Source organism: Podarcis pityusensis (genome assembly GCF_964106645.2).
Source record: "Podarcis pityusensis genome assembly, chromosome: 3".
Classification (NCBI taxonomy): Eukaryota; Metazoa; Chordata; class Lepidosauria; order Squamata; family Lacertidae; genus Podarcis; species Podarcis pityusensis.
The window spans coordinates 39,762,981-39,789,411 of record NC_138026.1 but is presented as its reverse complement, the minus strand read 5'-3'; the positions used below and the strand labels follow the sequence as shown (position 1 = coordinate 39,789,411).

At 41.1% G+C, this 26,431-nt stretch overlaps 1 protein-coding gene and 1 long non-coding RNA gene across 7 annotated transcripts in view; one reads left to right on the top strand and one right to left on the bottom strand.

Moving 5' to 3' along the window:
- LOC308473405 overlaps nucleotides 1–20,967 on the bottom strand; it is a 31,029-nt gene extending 10,062 nt beyond the window's left edge. The window contains exons 1-2 of the long non-coding RNA XR_013984071.1: nucleotides 20,329–20,967; nucleotides 19,541–19,563 (exon numbers count right to left, since the gene is read on the bottom strand). This is a non-coding gene — a long non-coding RNA (uncharacterized lncRNA). The remainder of the gene's footprint in view (nucleotides 1–19,540; nucleotides 19,564–20,328) is intronic.
- Nucleotides 20,968–21,102: 135 nt separating this feature from the next.
- The window catches only part of PHIP (PHIP subunit of CUL4-Ring ligase complex), a 63,088-nt gene continuing 57,759 nt past the window's right edge, over nucleotides 21,103–26,431 (top strand). For all 6 annotated transcript variants that reach the window (XM_080998847.1, XM_080998850.1, XM_080998849.1 and 3 more), the window contains exons 1-4: nucleotides 21,103–21,437; nucleotides 21,564–21,622; nucleotides 21,729–21,758; nucleotides 21,963–22,022. In XM_080998847.1, coding sequence (XP_080854973.1) covers nucleotides 21,368–21,437; nucleotides 21,564–21,622; nucleotides 21,729–21,758; nucleotides 21,963–22,022 — 219 coding nt within the window. In that variant the 5' untranslated portion in view covers nucleotides 21,103–21,367. The remainder of the gene's footprint in view (nucleotides 21,438–21,563; nucleotides 21,623–21,728; nucleotides 21,759–21,962; nucleotides 22,023–26,431) is intronic.

Sequence of the window (26,431 nt, the reverse complement as noted above, 5' to 3'; positions counted from 1 at the left end):
GGTACCACCTGCAGTAGCCTCCTACTTTGAAAAATATTGTTTCATTTCAGTTGGTTTAGCTCCTCTGTTATACACACACATTACAGAAATGGAGGGAAACTACACCTAACAAGTGCATCTCGTGTTGATATACAAGAATAAAGTGACATACAAAAGCTTCAGAACATGTTTATATGCAAATGCATTATTATATTTTCATTAATCCTCACCAGATCACAGTGCATTGCATTGGTTCTTAAACAAAACCCAGCTGTTTCCTTTAATAGAGAATGTCCTACCTAAGCATACACAATTGCCCTGTGATTTGCTTCCTGCCGTGAAGCTGTATCGACTTCGTTATTTAGCTGCTCTCACCAGAGTTTGAATCTCTTAACACACGCACACTAATGAATTTCTTTGCAACATCCCTTTGATGTAGGAAGGTATTATTATCTTCCATCTTACAGATAGGTAATTAAGACACAAGAGATTTTGCCCAGCCCTTAATGCTATTCTACCGACTGAAAATGGAGTGAGCAGAGATTGCCTTGACCAAGAGTTTGGGAAAGTATTCATGTGCTGGACAAATTAGGAATTAAATCTAGTCAGAAATCATAGCCTTCTAACCTTTTTGTGTCTCTGCTTTAATTTAGCTTAGAGCAGGTATGTTCCAGACGGGTTATTTCCCCTCCCCCCCCAGCAAGTCCATTTGGATTGCAGGAACCAAATGCTGCAGCTGTGAAACGCTAACTTAAAAGTGCCTGGTGCCTTAAGAGGGCATTCAGTTTGAAATAATATGTAAACCTTCCTTTCCTGGAAATGCTATCTTGCCTTGAAGAGAATATGTAGGAGGCAAGGTCAAAGGGAAAGTGATAGGATGTACTCTGAATGGGTGAATGTTCTCATCCATGCTTTTCTGCAAAACTTTGCAGTCTCCATTTATGTTATGTCTGTTATAGCTTCTTCCCTAGATCAACATGATATATTGCTGTTACATAGATTTGTGGTGTGACCACACTTGAAAAACTACAGTTCTGGTCACCACATCACATCTCAGAAAAAGCTATTGCAGAGCTGAAAAATATACAGAAAATAGCAAGCAAAATTAACCAGTGGCTAAAGTGAACTCCACTATGTGGAAAGATTACAACGATTTCGGCTTTTTAGTTTGGAAAAGATACAGGGAATTTTTTCTCCCTTGGTATTAAAACCGAAGGTCATCCAATGAAGCCAGATATTGGAAGATTCAGGGAAGACAAAAGGAAATATTTATTTACACAAATCTTTCTTTAAACTCTGTAATTTGCTACCACAAAATGCAGTAATGACTACCAACTTGGATGGCTTTCAAACCATTAAACTTTTATTTTGTTTAACACTGTTTAGGTCACTGCAACGTAAGGAGAAGCTCTTGGTGTTTGCAGAATCTGAGTAATATTTAATTAAAGGTTTTATACCGTTAGCAATACTTTCAGACAATTTAACAAAAGCAAGATACAATACCGAAGTAAAAATAAAGCATAGTTTATATGTTAAAATAGCACGCAGTGACGAAAAGATTGTGCAGCTGGTGTCAGACAAACATGTCTCAAAAGGCAATTTGATAGACTGAGCACCACAACTAACAAGGCCTTCTCTGGGTGCCACTCACCTGATTTCACTAGTAAGGTAAAGAAACCTCCCTCTCGAAAGTGGAAAAACATTGTCCATGGGACCATACTACCTAAAGAGTGCTGGGAGAAATGAGGAAGAGGAAGGGAGCTAACCCCCAAGATAAAATGGAGAACCCAGACCTTGGGATTAGGCTCTTAAGAGCGCTAACTCAACACAACCAAGTAAGAGATGCCTTCCTGAAAGTGTCAGTATCCTCCAGGCGCCTCTGATGAATAGCATACAATCAAACATAACTGCATGAGTGCTAGCTGGTGCATGAAGGGATTAAGACTACAGAGCTGGATTCCTAGACTCTCCAATGAGAGAGAAAGTAAAGCCTTCCCTTCCTGTTCCTTCTCTCTCTACGTCATGTAACTGACCAAGGAAGACCTGCCTAAGCAAGCGCCAAGCTTTGAACATGTGTTTGAAGCTATCTCTCTGTATTTTCGACCCAAGCGTATTCTGCCTATATTCTCCTTTGCTGCTGCTTCGAGAAATGCATGAATTTGACCCTTGGGACCGTTTGTAAGTAAAGCATTTAAAACTTATTTTGGAATGTGTGGGATGTTCATTGCAAGAGGGGTAGAAATAGGAGCACTGTTTCCAAGTGGACTAAACGGGATAAAAGGGTCTAACAACCTATATTCCCAGTTTAAACTCACAAAAGTTTAGCAGCAGTAAACTCTGCTACTGCCCCATGTTTTGAATCGAGGCACCCAACCAATGCATTTATTATTCACCCCACACACGTGGGTCACAGGGATTCATATTTTTCCTTCCAAAGATAACAAATCTAATATCTTTGAATTGAAGCGAGGTGTAAATTGTACTTGGAGCAGACTCGTTTAAATTAAAGGGGTTTTAGTTAATCACGAGCAACCAAAGTCCTACTAATCCACACTGGATTCAATCCATTGTAAGGAAACATTATTGGTATCAGCTTTTCAAACAAATAAGATTTAGTGGCTGTGTTTCAATGTACTATGAAACAATGATACTATGTGTAAGGGACAGAGCTGGAAATGGTCAGTGCTTTTTCTGGGAGTAGGGTTTACATTATAATGTAGAAGTAATATGTACACACAATGTATTTTGATGCATGGGAAATGAAGAAAGCGGCTGTATTTTGCTCATCCCCACCCTGCTTCCCAAATCCCTGGCTGTGGTGTTATGGGAACATGAACACACCAGACCCGCACCCTATCAGCTGCCTTCCTAATAAGGGAGCAGGTGCTGTTTATCTGCCTTCGCTTTTGTATCTCTGCTTTCCTGTCTGAAATAAGTCTCTAGCCAGACACATTAGTGTTTTTACCCTGGAACTCCCTAGGGAATGGAAGTTTTGAGTGTGACTGCTTCCTCATCGATGGTATAGCCTATTTTTAAATTAATCAAAGATGGACAAACATAAGAAACAAAAAAACACTGCAGCTTTTTTGTGTGTGCCGAGTAGTGTCTGCCTTACCACTTGCTTCTGTATCAGAGTATTGCTTAGGTGTACATAGATGCTTCTTCTTAGGGTATGTCCTTCAGACCAGCTGTTTTGTATGTTACCAAAGATCATGCAAGGAGCTGGTGCAGCCTGCTCTGCATCCTAATCTTCAACCATTATCAGACTTTTCTAATTTTTTAAACAAGACTTTAAGTAGGGATTCACGCCAACAGAGTTGTGTCAATATAAACCTTGTCCCTCTCACTCCCTCTCTTTGAAAATCATGGTTCAGGAGAGGAAAAAGTGAAAACCAATTAGTACATACTGTACAAGTGGCTTCAGACTAAAGGAAGCAATCAACTTTGCTGCTGGTCCACTCATATTGAACTATCCTCTCCTGCTGCTTAGTGGTAAAATATGCATTTGCACATTCTTGATCTACTACATACATATGACTGAGCTGTGCTTCCCATGGAAATGCATGGAGGTATTAAGGACACAGGTTCTTCATGTTAACAAAACACAGGGGTCCCCACAGCAAACCTGATCCCTGTGTTACATGTAACAGCTTTCTCCTTTGGAGAAGACTGCACAATAGGTCCAACATACCCTGCTGGCTTTCCAATTGCGTAGCCCAGAGCTTTCCAAACTGTTTTTTGCAACATGTCAGTGTGTTGGCTGCAGTTTGTAGGCGTGTCATGTGAACGCTCCCCGTGCTCCTCCTGGAGCTGGAAATGGGTTAGTTTAACCTCCGGTTTGCTAGTAAAACTGAATTACTGTGTGGCTAAATGATGCATGTATAAAAGGTGTGTCACCAACATGAGAAGTTTGGAAAGCTGATGCAGGCCCTCTGTTGCCCCTGCCATTTTACAAGAGCTATTTACAACAAAATTGATTCCTCCATTGCATGTCCTTTTTTCTGATTTTGCCCTGCTAGTGCTAGTAGTTCTTTAAACATCGGAGGAACTTCAAATAACAATGTACAAAATGTGACTGATTTGGGACACCTAAAATGTTACGATTTACAATTTTTTTGCACAACTGTTAGATTCTATCACATTTGTAAACACAAATTGAGGTAAGTACAGTTCTTGAAACCAGAAGTTCCAGAAAACCTTTATCTGGCCTTGACTTTCTTGAGAAGTCTGTTTAGTAAAGTAGGTTTTTATATTATTTTGTTAATAAGTACCGTATTTTTCGTTCTATAGGACGCACCGGCCCATAGGACGCACCTCGCGCGCTCGGCGGGACCTCCTGCCGGGTGCGCAAGGCTTGCGGACACTCGCCGGGGCTGCAGGCTGCTGCCTGCAAGCCTTGTGAGCCCGCGGGAACTCCCACCGGGCTTGCAAGGCTTGCGGATAGCTTCCTGAAGCCTGGAGAGCGAGAGGGGTCGGTGCGCACCGATGCCTTTCGCTCTCCAGGCTTCAGCGAAAGCCTGCATTCGCTCCATAGGACGCACACACATTTCCCCTTCATTTTTGGAGGGGAAAAAGTGCGTCCTATGGAGCGAAAAATACGGTAGTTTAATATATTTTTCATATTTTAAAAGGAAAAAAATTTAAGGATTCAGAACTATTTGAAAACATAGTTTTATTGCAGAATGATGTGCACCAGTAGCCTGGACAATTTCTGAGTTTGAATACACACGATAAAGCCTCTCCTTATTGCAGAAGACCGGTGTCAGGTAATTTGGATCCTACTATAAATGATGGATTCTAGAAAACTCATTCTGATATGTGATTTTGAAGCCGAGTATTATGAAAAGATGTACCGTATTTTTTGCTCTGTAAGACGCACCAGACCACAAGAAGCACCTATTTTTTGGAGGAGGAAAACAAGAAAAAGAATATTCTGAATCTCAGAAGCCAGAACAGCAAGAGGGATCGCTGCGCAGTGAAAGCAGCAATCCCTCTTGCTGTTCTGGCTTCTGGGATAGCTGCGCAGCCTGCATTCGCTCCATAAGACGCACACACATTTCCCCTTACTTTTTAGGAGGGGAAAAAGTGAGTCTTATAGAGCAAAAAATACGGTACTTTAAAGGTTAGATAGCAGGGGAATTTATACTCCTGCATCACAGACCCTGGAAATGGCAGAATCTTGTAATGTGTATTCTTAACTAGAAATCAAGAAAAATCACAGGTTCTTGTTACCAAGATTGAAAGTGCAGCAATGGAAAGTGAAGTAAATCACAATTTTCTGGATCCAACAGGGCAGCTTAAGTATGTCATGGAGCAGCTGATCAACATTACACAATTCTGAGTATGATCTCCAAAACAGACAAGATAACTTTTGACTTCTGCTTTGAAATGCCATAGAGTCCTTATGCAACTCAGGTGGTTAGAAACCATTCTGCCCCTCTCCTGCCCCCAAAATCTCCCTGTACCTTAAAAAAAGAAGTTGTTGCCTGTTTATCACAAAGCCAAGCTAAGTGGCATCACAAAACACTACTGAAAAATGAACTGTCTGTTGTATAGGAGGCGAGGGCTGATCTGTGAAGGAGGCAGGCTAGATGTTGGACTCCAAACCCCTACTGACCTTTTCCTGGCCAATTGGCTATACAGTGGTACCTCGGGTTACAGATGCTTCGGGTTACAGACACTTCAGGTTACAGACTCTGCTAACCCAGAAATAGTACCTTGGGTTAAGAACTTTGCTTCAAAATGAGAACATAAATCGCACTGCAGCGGCGTGGCGGTGGTGGGAGGCCCCATTGGCTAAAGTGGTACCTCAGGTTAAGAACGGACCTCCAGAACGAATTAAGTTCTTAACCTGAGGTACCACCGTACTGATTAACTGTCCTTGCTGTAGGATGGCAACTAGTGTGGCGGTTGTAGTAGTTGCAGACAGTAGCAAGTTGGATACGTAGTGTGGATGCGACTTGAAAAGGAGATACATTTTGGGGTTTAGAATAGTGGGCTGTGGCTGCAGTAAGAATGGATAGATTACTCTGTAGCAAAAAATTAACACAGTCAATAGAATTTTGAACAGCTGAGGTTATACTAATCCTTTTGTACATCTGCGAACAAAATACCCAGGGGATTAAATATTGAATGGAGACAAACCTTTGCAGTTCTAGATTCCCCCCCTTTCTGCTACCTGAAATTTGCTGTCAGAGTTTCAGCGTCCTGTTTTATTTTTCAACAAGCCATGTAGCTGATGGTTGTGTGTAGTTAGTGAGAGATATTTAAGGCCAGTGAAGAAGTGGGATATTTAGAACAACAACTAATTGTACACAAATGGCCCCTTTATACTTTGCTATGAAAGTAGAAGTGGGATTGTTCTAAATATCCCACTTCTTCACTGGCCTTAAATATCTCTCACTAACTACACCCACTTTGGCGCATGTGGCGCTGTGGTCTAAACCACTGAACCTCTTGGGCTTGCCAATCAGAAGGTTGGCGGTTCGAATCCCCACGACGGGGTGAGCTCCCGTTGCTCGGTCCCAGCTCCTGCCAACCTAGCAGTTCGAAAGCACGCCAAAGAGTGCAAGCAGATAACTAGGTACCGCTCTGGTGGGAAGGTAAACAGCGTTTCCGTGCCCTGCTCTGGTTTTGGTGTTCTGTTGTGCCAGAAGCGGCTTAGTCATGCTGGTCACATGACCTGGAAAAACTGTCTGCGGATAAACGCTGGTTCCCTCGGCCTGTAAAGCAAGATGAGCGCTGCAACCCCAGAGTCGTCTGCGACTGGACTTAACTGTCAGGGGTCCTTCACCTTTTTATATCAAAGTTTACCAGGCTTGTGTGTTGAGCACACTGCTTTATGGTAGTGAGATGTGGGCAACTTAACACCCAGCAGGAGTGATGCCTTAATGCCTTCCTCATGCACTGCATCAGGAAGATTTTGGGCATCACGTGGCAGGACAGTCTGAAACAAAGATGTGCTCTCCCAAGCCCACATTCCCAGATGTTTGCATTTCAGTCTCAGTGACATCTATGCTTGCTTGGTCATGTCTACAGAATGGAAGATTGCAGGATCCCCAAGAACATGCTCTACGGAGAGCTGGCTTCAGGTACCAGGCCCATTGGCAGACCAACTCCGATGTCTGCAAATGTGACATGAAGGCTAGCAACCTTAATTTGACCGTGTGGGAATCCCTTGTAGATGACCGCAGAGTCTGGTGACAATCAGCCAGGTTGTGTAAACAAAGCAGTAACCAGAGAAGGAATGACCACTGGGAGGAGCGCAGAAAGAAAAAACGCCATGGTACACATGCATCAGCAGAACCGGACACCTTCATTTGCCCCAGCTGCAACAAAACATGTCTCTCCTGTATTGGTCTCTACAGCCACAGCAGGTGGATAATAGCTTGACTTCACCCCCAAAGGCACACTCCTCCACTGTCTCCGGAGACAGAAGGATGCCAGCAATATCAGTTTACTTCTGCTGTTTTTACTTTATTTATATTCTACAACAGGAATGCCTTTTCTTTTACAGCTCCGTATTTCACCCATATGGTGAAATGAGATTCATTATGAGTTTTTACTTATCATTTTTTCAATTGAACCTTTAATAATTTTTAAAATGTAACTATTACTTTATTGGCATTTAATTAGAGGGAAATGGAAAACGCAATCAAAGCTGGTATACCTATAGCATACTACAATGTAAAAGAAAACTCTATTTTACATTAAGCTAAAGTACCCTAATTTAAGTTGAATAAACACTTCCTTTGCACATTTACTTGGAAGCAGATCCTACTGAAATTAATGGGGCTTTCTTCTGAGTAATTAGGTTTATGTTTGGATACAAATCCCATTGACGAGTCATCCAGCTTAAGTTCTTATTAGCAGTAGTAACTAAACGTGTCACTGGTTTATGTAGACTGCATTAAAAAACTACCACCATCCATTTTTCAAGGGCTGCATCACCAGTCCTACAGTCCTCATCTGTACCGGTATTTTGTTTCTTCTTCAAATGAAATGGTTAATCTCTGAGCAACAACATGCATAGGTCACTAAGCAGTACGGCAGGCTTCTACATATGATTTCATCAAAAGGCAGGGTAGAAATTTTGCTTAAGTATTCTTCAGCTGTTCAGAACTGTTTGTTTCCATTACGATGAAATGATAGCTTAAAAGTAGTGTAGTGTTTATGTTCAGTTTATTTCCCAAAAGCTACCTTCCATTTAGCAGAATATAATTTCTTATATATTCTATTACCTTCATATTGTCTTTAAAGCTGTTTTGACACTTTTGGTGCTTTTGCCTGTGTAAATTTCTTGACACCCCCCCCCCCAAGAGCTAAAGGCTTATCTTAACTCCTGCATCATTCTCTGCAGTGCCACTTTAAAAGGCGTCAAGAGTGGGAGGTGATCTGAATCAATGCTTTTAACTTTTCAGTACAGATAGACTGCAAAGGCTTCTCAGCCTTACTGTCTGAATCAACCTGTTTTACACACCTTGCCACACCTTCAATAGCAGCTATCTTTAGAAGGAACTTCTTACAGTTAGACAGATCTAGGGGGCTGGGACGTTGACTGAAATATTTACAACCATAGAAATCCTGTGCAAGAGGAGAAGTGGAAGGCTTGCTGGGAACTTCCTGTTGCACTACTTGGGGAAGAGCTGTGCTGAAGGGGATTGGTTCAAACACCTGGGCTGCATTCCCAGTTCTTCTCTGCTAGTTGGGTTGAGACTCTGCCTGCGTCAGAGGGGTTGCCATTTTGAAAGCCCAAGGAGACAGGGACAAGAGGCCCTGGTATACTTTTGTTGCTAGACAGCCTTAATGAAAAGACTGAGGAGCACCTGAAAGAGAGTCTGGGACCATGGTTCTCAATGGGCGTGGTGTGCCACGCTGGTGTGGCAGGAGAAGGTGGAAAGAGTGGTGGGAAGATTCAAGGACAATCAAAGCAACATTTAAACATTTCAGTGTAGTATAGTATTAAAAATAACTATTTATTTGCAGAATATGGATATGTTTTCAAAATGAGAGCAAGAGCATCAAATGATACTGAGGACTAATAAATAATAATAACATGCTAATTAATATGCTAATATGATTTATCAGCTACTTTTAAAATGAGGCTGCATTTTAAATTGCATTTTAACCTGTATTTTAAATTGTTTTTTTCTTTTCTTTTTCTTTTCCCCCTATTATGTTTTTACTGTGATTTTATTGGTGTTAGCTGCCCTGAGCCCGGCTCTGACCGGAGAAGGCGGGGTAAGAATAAATTTTATTATTATTATTATGATCCAGAATCACCATTCGAACATAGTACTAGAGACCAGCAATGGCTATTCTTCTACATTACCAGAAGTAATGTATTTAGTGTTAACTCCGGAAGTGTATACTCAATTCTGACCAAATCAAGCCTTCTGGTGTATATTGTGCTCTGGTTTGGAGGCTTAGTACCCACCCCTTATGCTGTCATGACTTAGCTGAATAGAGGTCAGGTGAGTGGCACAACCTCAACACTGTCCACTACTTTCTAATGCTAGAGGTGCAGCCCTGGCCTTTTATATGGCAAGTCAGCTGTAGCTAATGTGCCATGTTATTTCACGTAGAGAGCTGTATTGCCAGAGCAGACTGTGTGATGACTGAGATGCTGCTATGTTGCTGAACATAAATAACTATATAATTCCTATCATCACACACACTATTATCTACTGCACAACAGCAACATTTGCTGGTGGTGTTAAGACACATTCTGCTGTGATCTCACCAGCCAGCTAGGGACACAAATATCGTGGCAGTGCTTTGACTCTGCACAACCTAGAAGACGACAAGTAGACTGGATTTTAATTCAGGAATAATTTCAGCAGCTCACCTGCTGCCAATAGAGCTGGCATTTCTAAAATAAAGCTCTGCCTCAAAATAATGTTTTGTTTTAGACGGCACTAGGACTATATGATATATAAGAAAGGGATTATTGTACTTTTACTTTTCAGGGCAAGCACAGAAGAAAAGCCTCACTCAGCAGGTTTCTTCACATTAACTACCTTTTGGACAGAAACCTGCAGCGAAGCTTGCAAAAAACACTTAATACATAATTTACTATTGAATGAATGCACCGATTTGGGTGTTCTAATTAGAGCGTTTACTATACAGCAGTGGTGCAGGTAGATAATTTCGGAACCTGGACTTAATGGTCTTACAAGCTACCCTCACCCCCCCCTTTAGATGGCCGCATGTATTACCCCAGTTGTGAAACAGAATTAACATTTCTCTCCTCACCGCCCCAGGTCATTCTATGCTTTACAGCTGCTTCTATATTCCTGATATGTGAGATTGAAACACAGACAGCCCCAATTTAAACAAGAAATATTCTGAGCAGGTGTAGTTTCATGTTTTAAACTCAGTTAAATAATAGGATCATCGTGACTATGGGAATAAAATGGAGTTTGCTTCTGTTGCCCTGCTGCTACGCACATTTTTGTGTGAATGCAGATCACTTTGCTGTGGAAAATATGTGTGTGTGTGTGTGTGTGTATAAAATAATAATAATAATAATGATAATAATAATAAAGGTCTAGAACTCTGTAGACATACACGCTGTATTTACTTGAATGTAATGCACACCTTTTTTGGCCAAATTATGTCACGGAAATTAGAGTGCACATTAGATTTGATGGTGCATTTACATTTGCTAGTAAATACTTCTTTGGTTTCAAGGTTTTGAAAATTGAGGTGCACATTAGAGTCACATAAATATGGCATTAAAAAGAAAGGATATTGCAACAGTCAGCATCAGCACCATGCTGGTCCAGGTACTGACACCAGGCCTGTTTGCTGCTGCCCCTATCACCTACCACTCACTAGTTGCTGTCTGCAGCTGAAATACTAAGAAATACAACAACTGATTATCAAATTAAACAAACAACTACACTTGGATCTTCGGAAAGCAGACCATAGAGGTATGCATATTTTAAAAAAGAGTACCGTTTATTCATCTATGCAGATAGAAGTGTGTTGTGCTTTGTGTGTGTGTGTGCACTTGGGGAGGGGCAGGGAAGTGCTTTCTACTATGAAAACCCAGTATCCATCCCACAAAAGATGTATTAATTAATTTATTATTTTAGGAATTTATACCCCAACTTTTTCATAAAAATGTTTGGCTTCCTCCAGGATACCAACAATAATTTATTTGTTTTAAAATCCTTTTTTACCAATAATAATAATAGTAGTAGTAGTAGTAGTAATAATAATAATAATAATAATAATAATAATAATAATAAATCACAGTAAATGCAGCAGGAACAAAGTCAGGAAAGGCTCAATATGCTTGTATTAATTGCCAGGCAAAGCCTAGAATAGGAAGTAGTCATTCAGCAAGTGCCAGTAATGAAGGAAAAGTAGACGCTTGCCTTATCTCAGAAGGGGAGCTTTTCTATAAACCATGTGCAATAACAGAAAACATCCACCTCGTTGCAAATAGACCTCCACTGACTGTGGAACAAACAGGAGGGCCTCATTTGACAATCTTAGGGGAGAAGGCATTCCCTTAGAGAACCTGGTCAGAAGTTGCTTACGGCTTTATAGATAAATATCAAAAACTTAAACCTGGCCCAGTAGCATGCTAAAACCAGTTCAATTTTTAAAAAAATTAAAAAATGGTGTCGCAAATTTGCAATAAATTGCCCCAATTAGAAAGCTAGCCATTGCATTCTGCACTAACTGCAGTTTCCCGACTGTTGTCTTGTTGGGCTGTGTATAAGTGCTGCATTTTGACTAATAACTAATCAAGGATGTTACATATTAGCAGGAGGCATAGCTGCTCAGGACCCCTTCACATGCAAGCAAAATTGGCTGCTGCGCATTACTGCACAGACACTGTATCCGGAAGTGTAGCCAGCCTTGTAAGTTCACATACATCGCATGCACATATGTGCACATTAAAAACGTGTGAGCAGCCCATCAGAAATTTTCATAATTTCCTTGCTTTATTTCACTCACATGAGATGCTGACCGTACTTGCTTTGTGGTAGTTTGTCACATCAATATATGTGTTTACTTTGCCCACCACCACTTAAATATTTAATTGGCAATTAATATGCTGAATTTTTACTATATTAATCAGTAGGTGCAAATGTTAAACAGCGAGGCTGAGTCTTAAACACACAGTTCTTTTTAAAGCTATTTTGGTTCTAGTGTAACTGTAACAGAGAATGAAAAAGGATATTCTGAGTGATCAAAAATGAACGTCAGCTTTTCCTTAATCCACTGTGTGCTCTCATAGTTCCTTCAATATCTCAAAAAGGCCCCTTCATTTATATCAATTTGAAATTTAAATTTAAATTATTTTGTTGAAAGTCACGATGATTAATCGACTAAAAGGTTTAAAATCGGTAGATAGCTCCACTTATAATATGTAAGCAAAACAATTCAACAGCTGCAAGAGCCAATTCCCAAGAGACAAGACTGTGAAAGCAGACAATATACTGTTCTAACCAAGTAGGAATAATTGATCTTTCCCCCATATATCTTATTGTGACAAATGGAATGTGTTTGTACATTATGTGTTTTACATGTACATTAAACAGACATATGATGTAAGGAAACTGTATACTTGAATGCATAGTGAATAACTGATTTGGAAGTAGCTCATTTAGTGAATGCAAAAACAATAAATATGCGATAAAAGCTTTAGAAATATATTTGAATTCTTAATGGCTTTCAAAGAACTTCTGTTAGATATAACCAGTTCATATTAGTTTTATAAATACTTGATTTAGTATCAATTGTAGACAGAAATATAAACATTGAACTACATTAAAATACCTACAAATAAAGGAACAATCAGTAGATCTTCCGAGTCACCGAATTAATCATTCTTGAAAGATATTGTTATAACTTTGATAAAGGAAATCTGCAGTAAAACATTATTCCATTCTTCCTTAATTAAGTTGCTTCCTAGCAATGTGATGCTTCAGAAAAAAGTGCTTTCGCATCAGGAAAGGCTTGCATTATGTCCACAGAAAACTTTACTAATCTTGTGTGCCTAAACTCAGTTGATAGTAGTTTGCGGCCTTATCAAGCTTTTATGAATATATATGATGCTGCCTTATACAAAGTCTTTGGGGCTTTTAAATCTGAAAAAGGCAAGTAAAATAGAGGCATATAAAATTATACACACTGGCAGAAAGTAGAATGTGAATGTTTTCTTCTACTCCTAATACTAGAACTAGGTAAAGGTAAAGGGACCCCTGACCATTAGGTCCAGTCGTGGCCGACTCTGGGGTTGCGGCGCTCATCTTGCTTTATTGGCTGAGGGAGCCGGCGTACATGTGGCCAGCATGACTAAGCCGCTTCTGGCGAACCAGAGCAGCACACGGAAACGCCGTTTACCTTCCCACCGGAGCTATACCTATTTATCTACTTGCACTTTGAAGTGCTTTCGAACTGGTAGGTTAGCAGGAGCAGGGATCGAGAAACAGGCATTCACTCTGTCGCTGGGATTCGAACCGCCAACCTTCTGATCGGCAAGCCCTAGGCTCAGTGGTTTAACCCACAGCGCCACCCGCGTCCCTACTAGAACTAGGGCTCATCAAATGAAGATGAATGTGCAAAAGGAGGCATTTCCTCACACAGCATGTAATTAAAACTATGGAAATTTATTTCACAACATGTAGTGGTGGCCACTAACTTGGAGGACTTTAAAATTCATGCATAAGACTATCAAAGGCTACTAGTCATAATGGCTATGTACTACTCCCAGTGTCAGAGGCAGTATGTGTCTGAATCCAAGTTGCTGGGAACACAAGAGGGAAGAGTGCTGTTGCACTCATGTCCTCCTGCTTATGGGCTTTCCCTAGTTATCTGGTTGGTTACAGTGAGAACAGGGTGCTGGACAAGGTTGTTTTGGTCTGATACCAAAGGACTCTTGTTATATTCTGAAGCCAGGTTATAGGTCCCGCTAGCTCTAGGCAGCCTAATGTGACAATGGATGGGTCTTTTTGAATGCTGTTACCTGAGACTTTAACTGGAAAGGTTAGGGATTGAACTTGCAACATTCCATGCACACCATAACACTGTTTAAACCTTTCTCCAGAAAGCTCCCCATCCGATACCCAGAGGATTCTTAATAACCATAGGAGACTAGATAAATGGTTATTTACAGAATTTAAAAAGGAATGGCATATGTTGGAAAGATACACAACGGCAAGGTTTTGGATGACCAAGGTTTATGATTCTGGGAACAAGTGCTCCTTCTCTGCCTCACCCCTCAAATCCTGGCTCATTATCTTGGCTTGTTAACTAACAGTAAACCAGAACCATCCTGTTCAGATATAATGGGAACTTGGGCTTAGAGCAAGCCAAGAATGAAGCAGCTGTGTGAATGGAAGAACATTTGATCCAAATTCTCATTCCTGGCTTTATAAACCATGGTTCATCAACTTAAGAAATAGCTTGAACGCTGCCAGCAAATGGTAGTTTAAGATGATGCTAGTGATGTATCTTAAAATGAAATATCTAACGTAAGGAGGCTTAGACTTGAATAACTGTGTAGTATACAGTAGGCATACACTTCTATGTAACTTCTCCCCATGGGCTTATTATTGATTTTAGATAGTAGCAACTGATGACATTTGTAAAAGGAGAATGAAATATCATGCCATTCCACTCCATACCACCACATATTATTGTTAAACTGTTCTACAGGGCAAGTCACTCATCTGACCAATGTCTTGAAAGATGCAACATATTAAACACAAGGCTGTGTATTAAGATCAGTGCCCTGACTAACCCCTCAATCCATGTGGAACCCATCTTCCAAGAATTGTTTCCTCACTCTCTACAGATTCGTAGCAGATTCATTTGTGTGTATAAAAATTAACACTACTGAGTTATCCTCTCACATTCTACAGTTTAGGGACTGCACATGGGTAAGGTAACACTTCAAAAATGTAACATTTAGCTGATCAGCTGTTTAGAAAGAGACAGAGGTGCTTAATCCAGTCCTCCTGTCCACCAAAGAGCCAATTTGGGGGACTCCCCCTCCCCACACCACCTTTGTATCAGGGCACTGGTTCTGAGCTGTTGACACCTCAAATGTTGTTTTCCCTTCTATTATCTTGAGGCTTGCTTGGTGATGATACCAGAAAGCAAAGATCAGGATCAATCTTTGAGAAAGATCTTATTTGTAGCTTTGAGGAACATTTCTGTAATGTTGTAGAAAGTTGTAAGTTGACTCAAGCTTTCTTTCAATTAGTGAACAAAGCCCTTGACTTCTATGAAATAATCCTAATTTTTGAAATAGATACACAGCATCAGAAACTACATTAGCGTTAGGTAGCTCACTAGTCTGTTGTGTTGTAGCTTCTTAGCAGATTGGTTTAGCTTCATGACAGTAATTGTCATTAAGTAACTATAGTGAACTGAGCTAGGCAACTGCATTTAGGTACAAAAACCAATTGAAAGCAGTACTGTGAACTAAAAATTACAACTTTCCAAAGGTACAGGCCTTTAGCTATTAACTGACTGTTGTTGCAGGGTTTTCAGGCGATGAGTGTAATACTTTGTACATGTGTGTTTTTAAATAGTTTTGTTTTAGTGCTGTTTTTAATACGGTTATTTATTTGTTTTTTAATATTTATGTTGATTGTGTCTTTTAGTTGTAACTGTATTAATATATGCTGTAAGAAGTCTTGGGTCCCGCACTGGGCAAAAGGAAGCATGTAAATAAAATATAATAAATAAAAATAATATGTATCTATTTAGAACTGCTAGTATGCAGGTTTGCTTATTAATAGTCTGAGCCAAACTTAAGATCCTCTGGGATGAGAGTGTTTAGATCAAGCAGATCCTAGACTTTCTTTCTAAGCTGGGGCTTTGGTGGTCTAAGCCCCTCACCCTGGTTGGGCTGGAGATAAGGTGGTGGAACTTAGGACAACCTAAGTCCCCCAAAAGGGATGATCTGGGAGACAGGGCAAGCAGAAACCTATTCCAAAACCTGTTCAGCCCAGTCATGTCACCTAGGGCCCACTCCTCAAAACTCATGTCCACACTCACCTGCCAGTTTAGTTGGCAACAGTCCCTCCCAGAGGCTCCTAAATGCCATAACTTCCTGTAGTTAGGATTATTTTGCTAGTCCCCATCCACAATACTCACATGTCATGACTGAACTTCTAGGACTGAAATTACATGAAATGTCTAAGGGAAAATGTGCAAATGTTAATCCTGGACAATGTTTACATAATTAGCGTTTAGAATACTTTGATGCACACTTGTATGTAAAATTTAACAAGAGAGACAAAATAGTAAAAAATAACCATATAGGAAGAGAGCCAGAGTAAGAAATATTAAAAAGGCTATGAAGTTCATTGAAAAAAATGTTTGCAAGATATCTCAACTACAGGCATCAACCCTCACATATATTTTTAGCACTACTTCCCACTATAGAATGTGACAATTTTGGATAACTTTAATTCCATGACTATGTTTCAGGCCTTTGATTGTGCAACAAACAAATTCAAGAATCTACTCTCACATATTCTCAGTGTATTAGCCCTGGCAACTTGCCCATCGTACTTGTTCCTCATTACTAAAACTACAAGTTGAAAAGTACAAAACAGGCAAGGCAAGAGATTCTGGGTTTTTGCAGAAATGTATTTGTATAGTCATTTTAAACAACTTTTCACAACATTCCTCATTTCACCACTTTCCTCAACAGGGTGTGTGCCAGCAAAAACATTTATGCAAATATATTGATAATGCACTATAAGTGGGTCTGAAAATGGTACTGCATAACTTATCAATCCATATTCATTAGAGGTCCTTTACTCATACTGTGTTCCACTAGTATGTTAGTTATGATAAATATGTAGAAACATTGCTATTTCCTTTCGAAAATAAAGTATTTCCTGCTATTTTATTATAACAGTATGTTTAGATCCAAGTGTGTTGTTCCACAAGCAGAAAGCATTTTCTGCTCATGGAAGGGCTATTTCTGACATAGCATTATGTGAAAGAAAGTGCAACACAATTAGTGCAAATCACTGCACAACCACTTGTGAAAGACAGTTTGCTATATCTCTCTGGTTTCCATTGGTTGGCATTAGAGATAGCATGAGCGTTGCTCTCAACTTCTATGAATGGAAGGGGGAATTTGATTCTTAAGGATTCCTTAAACCTCTGCTCCAGAGGATTGTGAAACCTTTCAAAAAGCATGGAAGGTGGCTCAGGTTGACTGCAGAAGGAGGGAGAAGTAGGTGAAAATCACATTTTCCCCCTTTACATTTGCAAGAGCCTCTAGTAGAATAAAGGCCCTTGCAGATGTGGAAGGGCACCTTTGCATCTAGCTCCAAATCTTCCAGAAATGCTTATGTTTAAATCACACATTTGGAAAGCAAGCCCTAATGGATAAGGTGTGAGAAGCTCCGCATTGCAAAGCAAACCTTAATGGCTGGGGTGCAAAGAGTTCTGCATTGCAGAGTGAATATTGCAACGTAGAAATATTTGCACCCTAGATCTTAGAGCTTGCTTTGTACTGGGGAACACCTCTCAAACAACACGGGCCCCCCTATCTCCCTATAATTGATCATATGCCTAGATGCAGCGCTTATACACTACAGTATGGACCATACTTTGTTTCCATACTGTGGTGTACCTCCAGGTACTTTGTTCCATGAAGTTTTCAAACAGTTCATGAAACAATAATAAGCATAGTTGTTCCGCTCATGTTTCTTTGGATCCATCCCCCAAAGTGTTTCTCAGCCTTAATAAAAACATTTTCCTTTGGGGCAATGCCCTTGATGTTTCTCACAATTTCCTGTCTTGCTGAAAGAAATGTATATACAATGATATGCAGTTAATTATATCTATTTCTAATATTCCAGAAATACTACAGTCAGTGTTATCTACATTTGTTTTAAATACAGCAAATATTTTTATTGTCAAATATTTTTCTAAAGAAGGAGTTTCATAAACTGCTACTAAAGGTCTTTCAATTTCTCTGTAAAATATGGTGTTGCATCTACCATGGGGAAAACAAATCTTTGTAAGTTTCCTGAAACTCAGCAACCCTATAGTAATGAAAGGAATGCCAAACATTCATTTTCAGAAAGTTAAATTAAAACCATGTTACTACCACCTGTAATTATAACATGATTTTGTAAAATTAAAACCATAACGTCACTAGTTAGACTACATCGTTACATATTTTAAATAGCTATTTTATTCTGAAAAGGGGAATCTTACTTGTGTAGGACAAACCTCATTATAACAGAAGCAGTTCACAAAGAACCTATTACATCTCAATGACAGTGGAACTAAAATATTTCTCTTTAAGGATATTGCAACTCGACACAAATGCAGGAATTTCAAAATATACTACTGGAGACCGTGTGAGAGATTTCAGAAATACATTTTTCTAGCAAAGAAAACAATAACATTACTGGGACTTAGCACAATGCACTGCTGAGATATCACTGATAATAAGCTGTTACAATTAAAAGAACGAACAAACCTCAACATCCTCTATTCTAAATGTACAATACCAAAATAATTCTAAGACTTATGTAGAAGAAAAAACAACTTGCATGCAAAACAAAAGCCAATGATCTTATTGAAGAGAAATAATTTTTAAATGATAGAACTGCACCCTCTGCTTGTATTTTTAGTGTGCTATACTGGTGATAATAGAAATGTCAGTGTTTTTGCATGTGAATTCAATCAACAGAATTACTGTGGGATATATAATACAAAAAAGGAAAGCCTTTATAGTCACAATCATCCTTCTTCTAATTAAAAACTAATTTCTTTCAGAGTAAGTAACATTGAAATACAGATCCAGTATCAATAGATCGTAATTCATATAAATACCTTAGCTATATTTGTACACATATAAGCAACCATAAAAAGAGCAGGATAAACTTGCAAATCTTATTAGCACTGCCTATTAAGGTCTTTATTCACATTCTACATCTTAAATATAAGGCTCCAGAGTAACTGAAAAATATAGTACTTTATTAAAAGATTGATTAAATTAAAACCTTCATACAATTCTATAATGTAAAATAAAAGTATCAGGTTCAAATGGGGGCCACAAAAATAGTAGGAAAATGAAATGGTGAAGATACTAAAACAGAAAAGCTTGTAGTACAAAATCACTTCAGTTCTAACTTAATATTAATCCTGTATTAATTTGTTACTCATCTCAGGATGACATGTGTACCTTCTAGATATCAATTTTTCTAATTCCAGAAATAACTAACAGCAGTGTGGGACTTACTGCAAATCATACCTTCATACATTTTCCAGATATATGCTTTCTCTTTTTTGTGATATGATGCAAAAGACTACTGTAGCAATTGCTCTTGCAATGCAATCATATTCAAGTTTACTCAGAAGGAAGACCCACCGAGTTTAATAGGGCTTATTTCAGGGTAAGTTGGTGTAGGATTGCAGTCTTACTACAGTTCCAGTTTTGTGCTGAAATAAGCATATATGCAGCCTCTTTTGTGAGCCGGGGCCTTAATAACTTGACACTTATAAAATCATTAATACAACATATTATATAATTATTTACTTGAAAACTACATACCTTATTTTCGTTCAAAGCTGCAACTTCAGAGAGAGGAAATCATTTTAGGTTAACATAGTTCGAGCATCTCTAGAACATATCACTGTAGCTTTACTGTATTTGATGAGCAGTTTTTAACTGATTTGCACTAATTGCTTAAATGGCCGCTTTTTCTTTCTTTTTTGGAATACAAAAATTGCCCAATGCCCAACTTTCAATCCCAAAACATTGATATATTACATAACAAATGCTAATCACTGTTTACTCTGATAAAATTCAAACTGTAACACATCATGCCTCTAAAGACAGTTCCCTAAGATGGAAATAAACACTTCAGGCAGGTGAGCCCTGTTCATTACCTAAATACAGCATGAAACACAAAATGTAAATGTAACCATTAATCATGCGATAACCCTTCTGTATGTTATCGATCCAGCTGTAAATTACCTCAAGTCCAGCCATAGGTTGCATCCATTTTCATCCTTTTCACTTGTCTGCTTTCATAATAATATTGCTGTCTTAACCCGCCGTCTCCCACTATCTAAGTAATAAACCAGGGCAAACGCAAATGTTGACATTGCACCTTTTAATAACACCAGGAAGTCACTTCATGCTCCTCTTTTAAGCCAGAGGGAGAGAGTCAATAACAAAGGAAAAGCTGTAGAGACAAGGCGTATGAAAAATATATATACATTTTTATTTTTTCCTTACACACATATACATATAAACACGCTCGCCCACCCCTAATGAGTAACACTTAGGAAAGAGGAAAAAAACAAACCAAAACCACGCATGACATTGCAACTTACAAGCAGATGGGAATCTGTAGCATTTAAAGGCGACAAGGAGGCATGTGGAAGAAGAGAGAAAGCCTGGAGAGGACGGGCCCGACCTGCTCACCCCCCTCCCCCAGCAGGCCCTGGCACGGCGAGGGCCGAGAAGAGCCTCTCACGCCCGCCTCGCCCAGTGGGGCCTGCGGTCCCTGGGGGCATTTTTTTTTGCCTCATTCGGTTCCTAGTTCGGCTACATTGAAACTGAGCAACTTCCAGCGCCACCGCCGCCAAAGCGCCTCTCGCTCTCTCTCGCGCACAACCCCCCCCCCCGCTTCCATCGCTCCTCCCGCCTCCGCGCGCGCCGTATCCCTCCGCCGCCGAGGCCTCCCAGCCCTTCTCTTACAGAGAAAGCGCCTTTCAGCCGAAGCTGCCCGCCCACCCATCCACACCCCGCCTCTGCCCGCTCGCTCCGACATCTTCGCTCGGCTTTCCCCCCACTAGTCCGGAGCGAGCTTCAGCTCGAGCGCGTTGTTTTGTGTGGGGAGGGGGAGGAGGAGGGGGAAAAGAGAGGCAGGGCTCTCTAGGGCGGGGAGCGCAATACCACCACCACCCAACCCCGGGGAAGGCGACCTGAAGGAAAGGGAGTGAAGGGGGTTGAGGGGGGGGGGCGTGTGCGTGTTTGTGTGCGCGCGCGCCCGCCCTGAGGGGAGGGGGGCTGGGACTCTTTGTCTCGGCGGAGGGATCGCGTTCTCTACTCCGCCCGCTCTCTCTCTCGCTCGCGCCCGAAGCTGGCTGGCTGGCTGGCTGACGAGAGAGGCAGCAGCAGCAGCAGCAGCAGCAGCGCTTGGGTTGGCGGCGGGTTTTGCTGCGAGTTGTTGTTTCCTCCTCCTGCTGCCGCCGCCGCTGCTACTGCCGCCCGGGGCTTGAATGGTGGAGCCGAGCGCCTCGCTGCTGCGGCTGTTGCCGCCGAACAAACAGTGACAGCTCCCGGGCGAGCGCCGTCGTCGTCTTCGGCTCGCAGGGCCCCGCCGCCGGGGGAGCTCGGCCTCAGCCAGCCGGGCTCCTCTCGCTCGCCATGTCCGGGGACGGCGGCGGCGGCGGCGGGAGCAACAACAGCGGCAGGCACTCGGCGGAGCTGCGAGCGGGTAAGTGAGGGGCCGGGCTGCCGCCGCCTCCTCCTCCAAGGCCGTGTTTCTCTCCCCCCCCCTCACGGCGCGTGTTCGCCTTTCTCAACCCCCCCGTTTTCGCCCTTCTTCCCACCCCCCCTGCAGAGCTCTATTTCCTCATCGCCCGCTTTCTGGAGAACGGACCCTGCGAGGAAGCGGCTCAGGTAAGCGCGCTGGCGCCGGGGTCTGGGCCTGCGGGGTGGGCTGCCGCCGCCTCTTCCTCCGGTTTCTGACGGCCCTCCTTCCGCTCCTCTTTTGTTGCTCCCGCAGGTCCTGATCCGAGAAGTCGCCGAGAAGGAGGTAAGCGCTGCGAGCGCCTTCCAGCCCGGCGCTCTCCATCCGCCTCAGCGCCGGCGGCTGCAACGGCCTCGCCTCCTCCCCTCCCCTTTCCTCCGCCATCCCGGGCGGGCGGGCGCTGCTGGGGCGTCGGGAGGGGGGTGGGGTGGGGGGGGCGGCTAGTAGCCCTCGGTGACCGGGGGTGTGTGTCTTTTTTTCTCCCCCCAGTTGCTTCCTAAGCGCACGGACTGGACGGGGAAGGAGCATCCCAGGAGCTACGAGAGCCTAGTAAGAGAAGCGGCCGGTCGGCGTGGTTGCGATGTGATGTACTAGGGAAAGTTTGTGAGCAGCCCTTTAAAAATTGAATTTCCCGCAATTTTTTTTTTAAAGCAACTTAAAAAAAAAATAGGGGCCAGTTTTTAAGCTCCCGGTTTTTGCTTCCTGGACGTGGCGGTGTGTGTTGTTTATAAGAAAGCAGATGGTGCCTCCGAAGTCAGAAATCTGGGGTCCCCGAGTTAGGGTAAATAATAATAATCCTACTAATGCGAGAGCCCTAGAGTCACTATGCTAGAAATAAAGGTACGTCATGGATGTTGTGCGGGGAAAGCGAGAGAACAGGGAGGGGAGGAGCGAGCAGGAACTGCTTGCGAGAGGCAGGCAGGCCTGTAGGAGATGGGGGCGCTCTATTCCATGCAGTCTCGCTTCACATACACAATGGGGCTGAGCAGATATTGAGCAACTGTAAGCAGGCTTTATTCAGGGAAGCCCCACAACTTGCTTAAGCTTTTATCTTTTGCTTGGAACATAACTAATAAAAGCTGCTTTGTGGTTGTAGTCTCAGTCAGTATATGCATACAGTAATCTGCTCTTTGTGTCCGAGTTCTGGTAATGTGGAATTTCAGAGCAGAACGTTAGTTTTAAATAGAGTTCTGTTAGGCAGTGGCAACTTTGTGGACTAGCGTGCTGTTTTATGGAACAATTATTGTGCGTTCATATATCACTTTGGTTGCAGAATTTGTTTTTTTCTGTCCTGCGTGTCATTCTGCTTGTCAGTTTTAGGTGGGCTTTGTTTTCTACTCTTGATTGAAGGAGTGCTTGCTTTAAAACAAGTCAGGCTAAACTAGAAGAGACACTCAGATCTGGGTTTTTTTGGGGAGGAAGTTCAAAGTAGCATTTAAGATGCCTCCAGGATATATTTTACTGCCCACCCTTTTCAGGCCAAGTAGCAGGTGGGTGAAGAGTTGTAGATCAGGAAAACAGTACAGAAGTGAGAGCTTGAACATCTTTTCTAGCAATTTCACTCCTTCACATAGCTGCTTGTAAAATGTGTGAGAGAGAAATCTGTGAGAACTTTGATCATTTAGCCTTCAGTGGTTTTACTGGTTGTGTCTAAATCAATATTTCTCAAACTTCTAATAGTTAGGACACACTTTTTATGAGCTAAAATTTGAATTGTGCCATCATTTGTACACTCCCCAAACCACACTTTCATAGTATATTGGAATAAGAATTATCCACTTAAAGAACTGTTCATCTTGTGTGTTTATTTGAGTGAGTGATCTGGCCATGCCTCCCTGACTGAAAGCAAGCAGGGCCAGAACAGTGACTCATACAGGACAGGCACAGCTAGCTGCAACATCCAAGGGCAGGTAGCTCTGCTTTGTTTCTCAGCAGGAGTGACTGAATGATAATCACACCCAAAATTTTCAGTGCCTGGTGAAGTCTTTATTACAAGGGCATAAGGCCAAACCAGTAATTATGCAGAGTTGCAGTGGTCTGCCTCTTTTCTGAGTGGGTACTATTGGCTCACAGAAGCTTTTAAAGTATTTTTGACATTCTAACAGTTTCTCATCCAATGCCAGTTTTGGCATGGTCCTGAATATTTTTAATATGCTAGTAGTTTAGATCAATAAGCTGGAAATGTTTAGTGAACAATAAATGACTTGTTTTAAAGTCAATCTTTGGCTTTACTTGCATGCTAAACTACTACAGTTGGAATGTTCTTTATACATCCATTGCAGCATGTGAGTGATATCCCTGGAGAGATAGCTCTCGAGTGCTTATGTTTTCCAGTGTTGTTAATACTTGAATGAGGCACATGGAAGGCAGCAGTGTCTTTGGAAAGTAAAGTTTATGTATAATCACCTTATTTTTTTAAAAAAATAAACAAGTGTGAAGTCCTGGATTTTTTTTTATTTGTTGGCTCCCCCCCCCAAAAAAGTTATGAAGCCAGAAATGCCTCTAGGCTCCTAGTTACCAGTACAGCAGCAGACTTTTATAACGGCACAACATGATTTGAGGTCATGTTTGTAAAGTTCACTTTTCACAAATTCCTAAAGTGCTTTGACTTGACGCTGAAAGAAGAGGTGAGGTGAGGTGAGGAATCATAGGAGTGGACTTCTTAAAGAGGAATCAATACGCCTACAGTTATTTAACTCTTCTTTCAGTACAGAATTGAAGTGCTTTTAAGAATTTGGACTCCAGCTCTTCTCAGTCGCAGCCAGCATGGTTGGGGATAATGAGAGTTGTGCTCCAGCAGTATATGGAGGGCTCAGTTTCTCCATCCCTGCTTTAGATCAATGTAACTTAATTTTAAATACTGTAGTGTTGATGAATTAACTGTTCTGCATTCCCAAAGTTATATCCATGTTGAACATAAAAACGCTGAATGAAATTGCTTGTATGTTTCACTTTCTAAGTCAACAGCCAAATTCTGTAGTCTAACTAAGCAGATTACTGGTACATGGACTCTTATTACAAGCAAAACAGTTACCACATATTCAGCCAGCAGTGCCCAGCTCTACCAGTATGAAATAGCAGAATTAAAATAGTGTTAAGCAAAATTGACCTGTAACACACCTATCTGGTTTTTTTTCCAATTGCATAAGTTCTCAATCATTCATGTTGCAATGAAACAGTTCTAGCAACACCATAGAGAAGACACTGGTTGGGATGCCTTGGTGCCATTGCAGACAGCCAGTTAGATAATTCCCAATCGTAGCCAGTGACCAGGACTGAAACCATAGGTTAGAGTTTTACAATAATAAATGAAGGACGAAAGTCCAAATTCTATTTGTCGTAATTGATGCCATTTATTTCTTATTAAGGACGATTTTTGCATTGCTTAATAAGAAGAAAACTCTGTGATGTACATAATAAAATTATCAGCAAAACAGATAAAATAAACAAGAAGTTGTTAAACACACATAGATAACTAAATTATATGTCTGGGTAGGCTTGCTGAAGTAAAGTTTGTCCCATGCTCACTCTGGATTTGAAGTTGAGCCCAGTTTAATTTTTGTTACAGTGAAATTTGTGGATACCTACATTAAAATACATTATTTCTACATTGTAAAAGTATGTGTGTGTGTTAGAGAATGAATGAGGAGGAGGAGGCACAGTCTTTCAAGAAAAAATAGTGAGACTAAAGTGAAGGGTTAGTCAGTGGCTGATGCAGTCTTGGGATCTAATCTGGCTCCTGATAGACATTGCATTGATTTTTTTAAAAAATAGAATAATCTTATATTTATTTTAAATTGAGTAATACAGAAGCAAGGATGAAGTTAGCCTTTCCTTATAAATCTGATACACACATTACTAATCACATGAATTCTTGCTAGCCTGTCTGTTTGCACATACTACATACTAATTTGTGTCATATTAACTGCTTGAAGAAATAACCAGACCTTAAAATTTTAAAAAATAAAACCCCTTCCTTCTCTGACAAGGGTTATTCTTAACTGTAGCAGGCAGCCTGACAAGTAAGTGTTGTCAACTCAAATGAATAAATTCAGTAGTCATTGGGATTAGAATCCTGTTTCTCATTTGGAGACTTCCTAAACACCCTCAGTTTATTCCTGGATCCCTGAGGTTTTGGGTGATGTTGTCCACCTTCAAACCATAGCTCTGTGGGTAAAGCATGTAGCTTAAGGCCTCAGGTTCGTGTGTGTCTGGAGACAAATCTTGAAGACACTGGAGGGAGCTATGCTGGTCAATATGTTTGGATTTAACAAGTGATCCAACACAGTATTATTGACTCCTTACACCATTAGTCCTTTTCTTCCTCATCTTTCCACTGCTGTCCACTTGTATAGTCTTTTGGTTAATTTCTTGTACATGGCTATCGTTTTCTAAAGGTTCTAGATTCAGGTAGGTAGCCGTGTAAGGTCCAGTAGCACCTTAGAGACCAACTAAGTTTGTTCTTGGTATGAGTTTTCGTGTGCATGCACACGTCTTCAGATACAATGAAACAGAAGTCACCAGACCTTTATATATAGTGAGAGGGTGGAGAGGGGCATTACTCAGAAGGGTGGTGGGAATGGGTGATTGGCTGATAGGTGTGGTAAACCTGTTGGTCTTACAGGAAAAAGCAAGGGATGAGATGGCCAAAAATAGCTTTATCATGTATAATGAGATAAGAATCCAATGTCTCTATTCAGACCAGGTCTCTTCATTAGTTTTCTAAAGTTGCTGCCTTCATGGCATAGTGGACCCCTGCTGTTAATTCTTGGTTGCTGAATGAACAACACTGCATGTTTTATTGGGCATATGGTCAGTAATACCAGAAGTACTGGCAGAATGACTGCTTAGCCATTTCTTTAGAATCTTCCCTCTGCTTAATTCAGTGGGTTCACTGGGTTACTGATCGCTGCACTTCTGTGTTGCATTGTGAACATATTAGATGTGTGTTTTAAGTA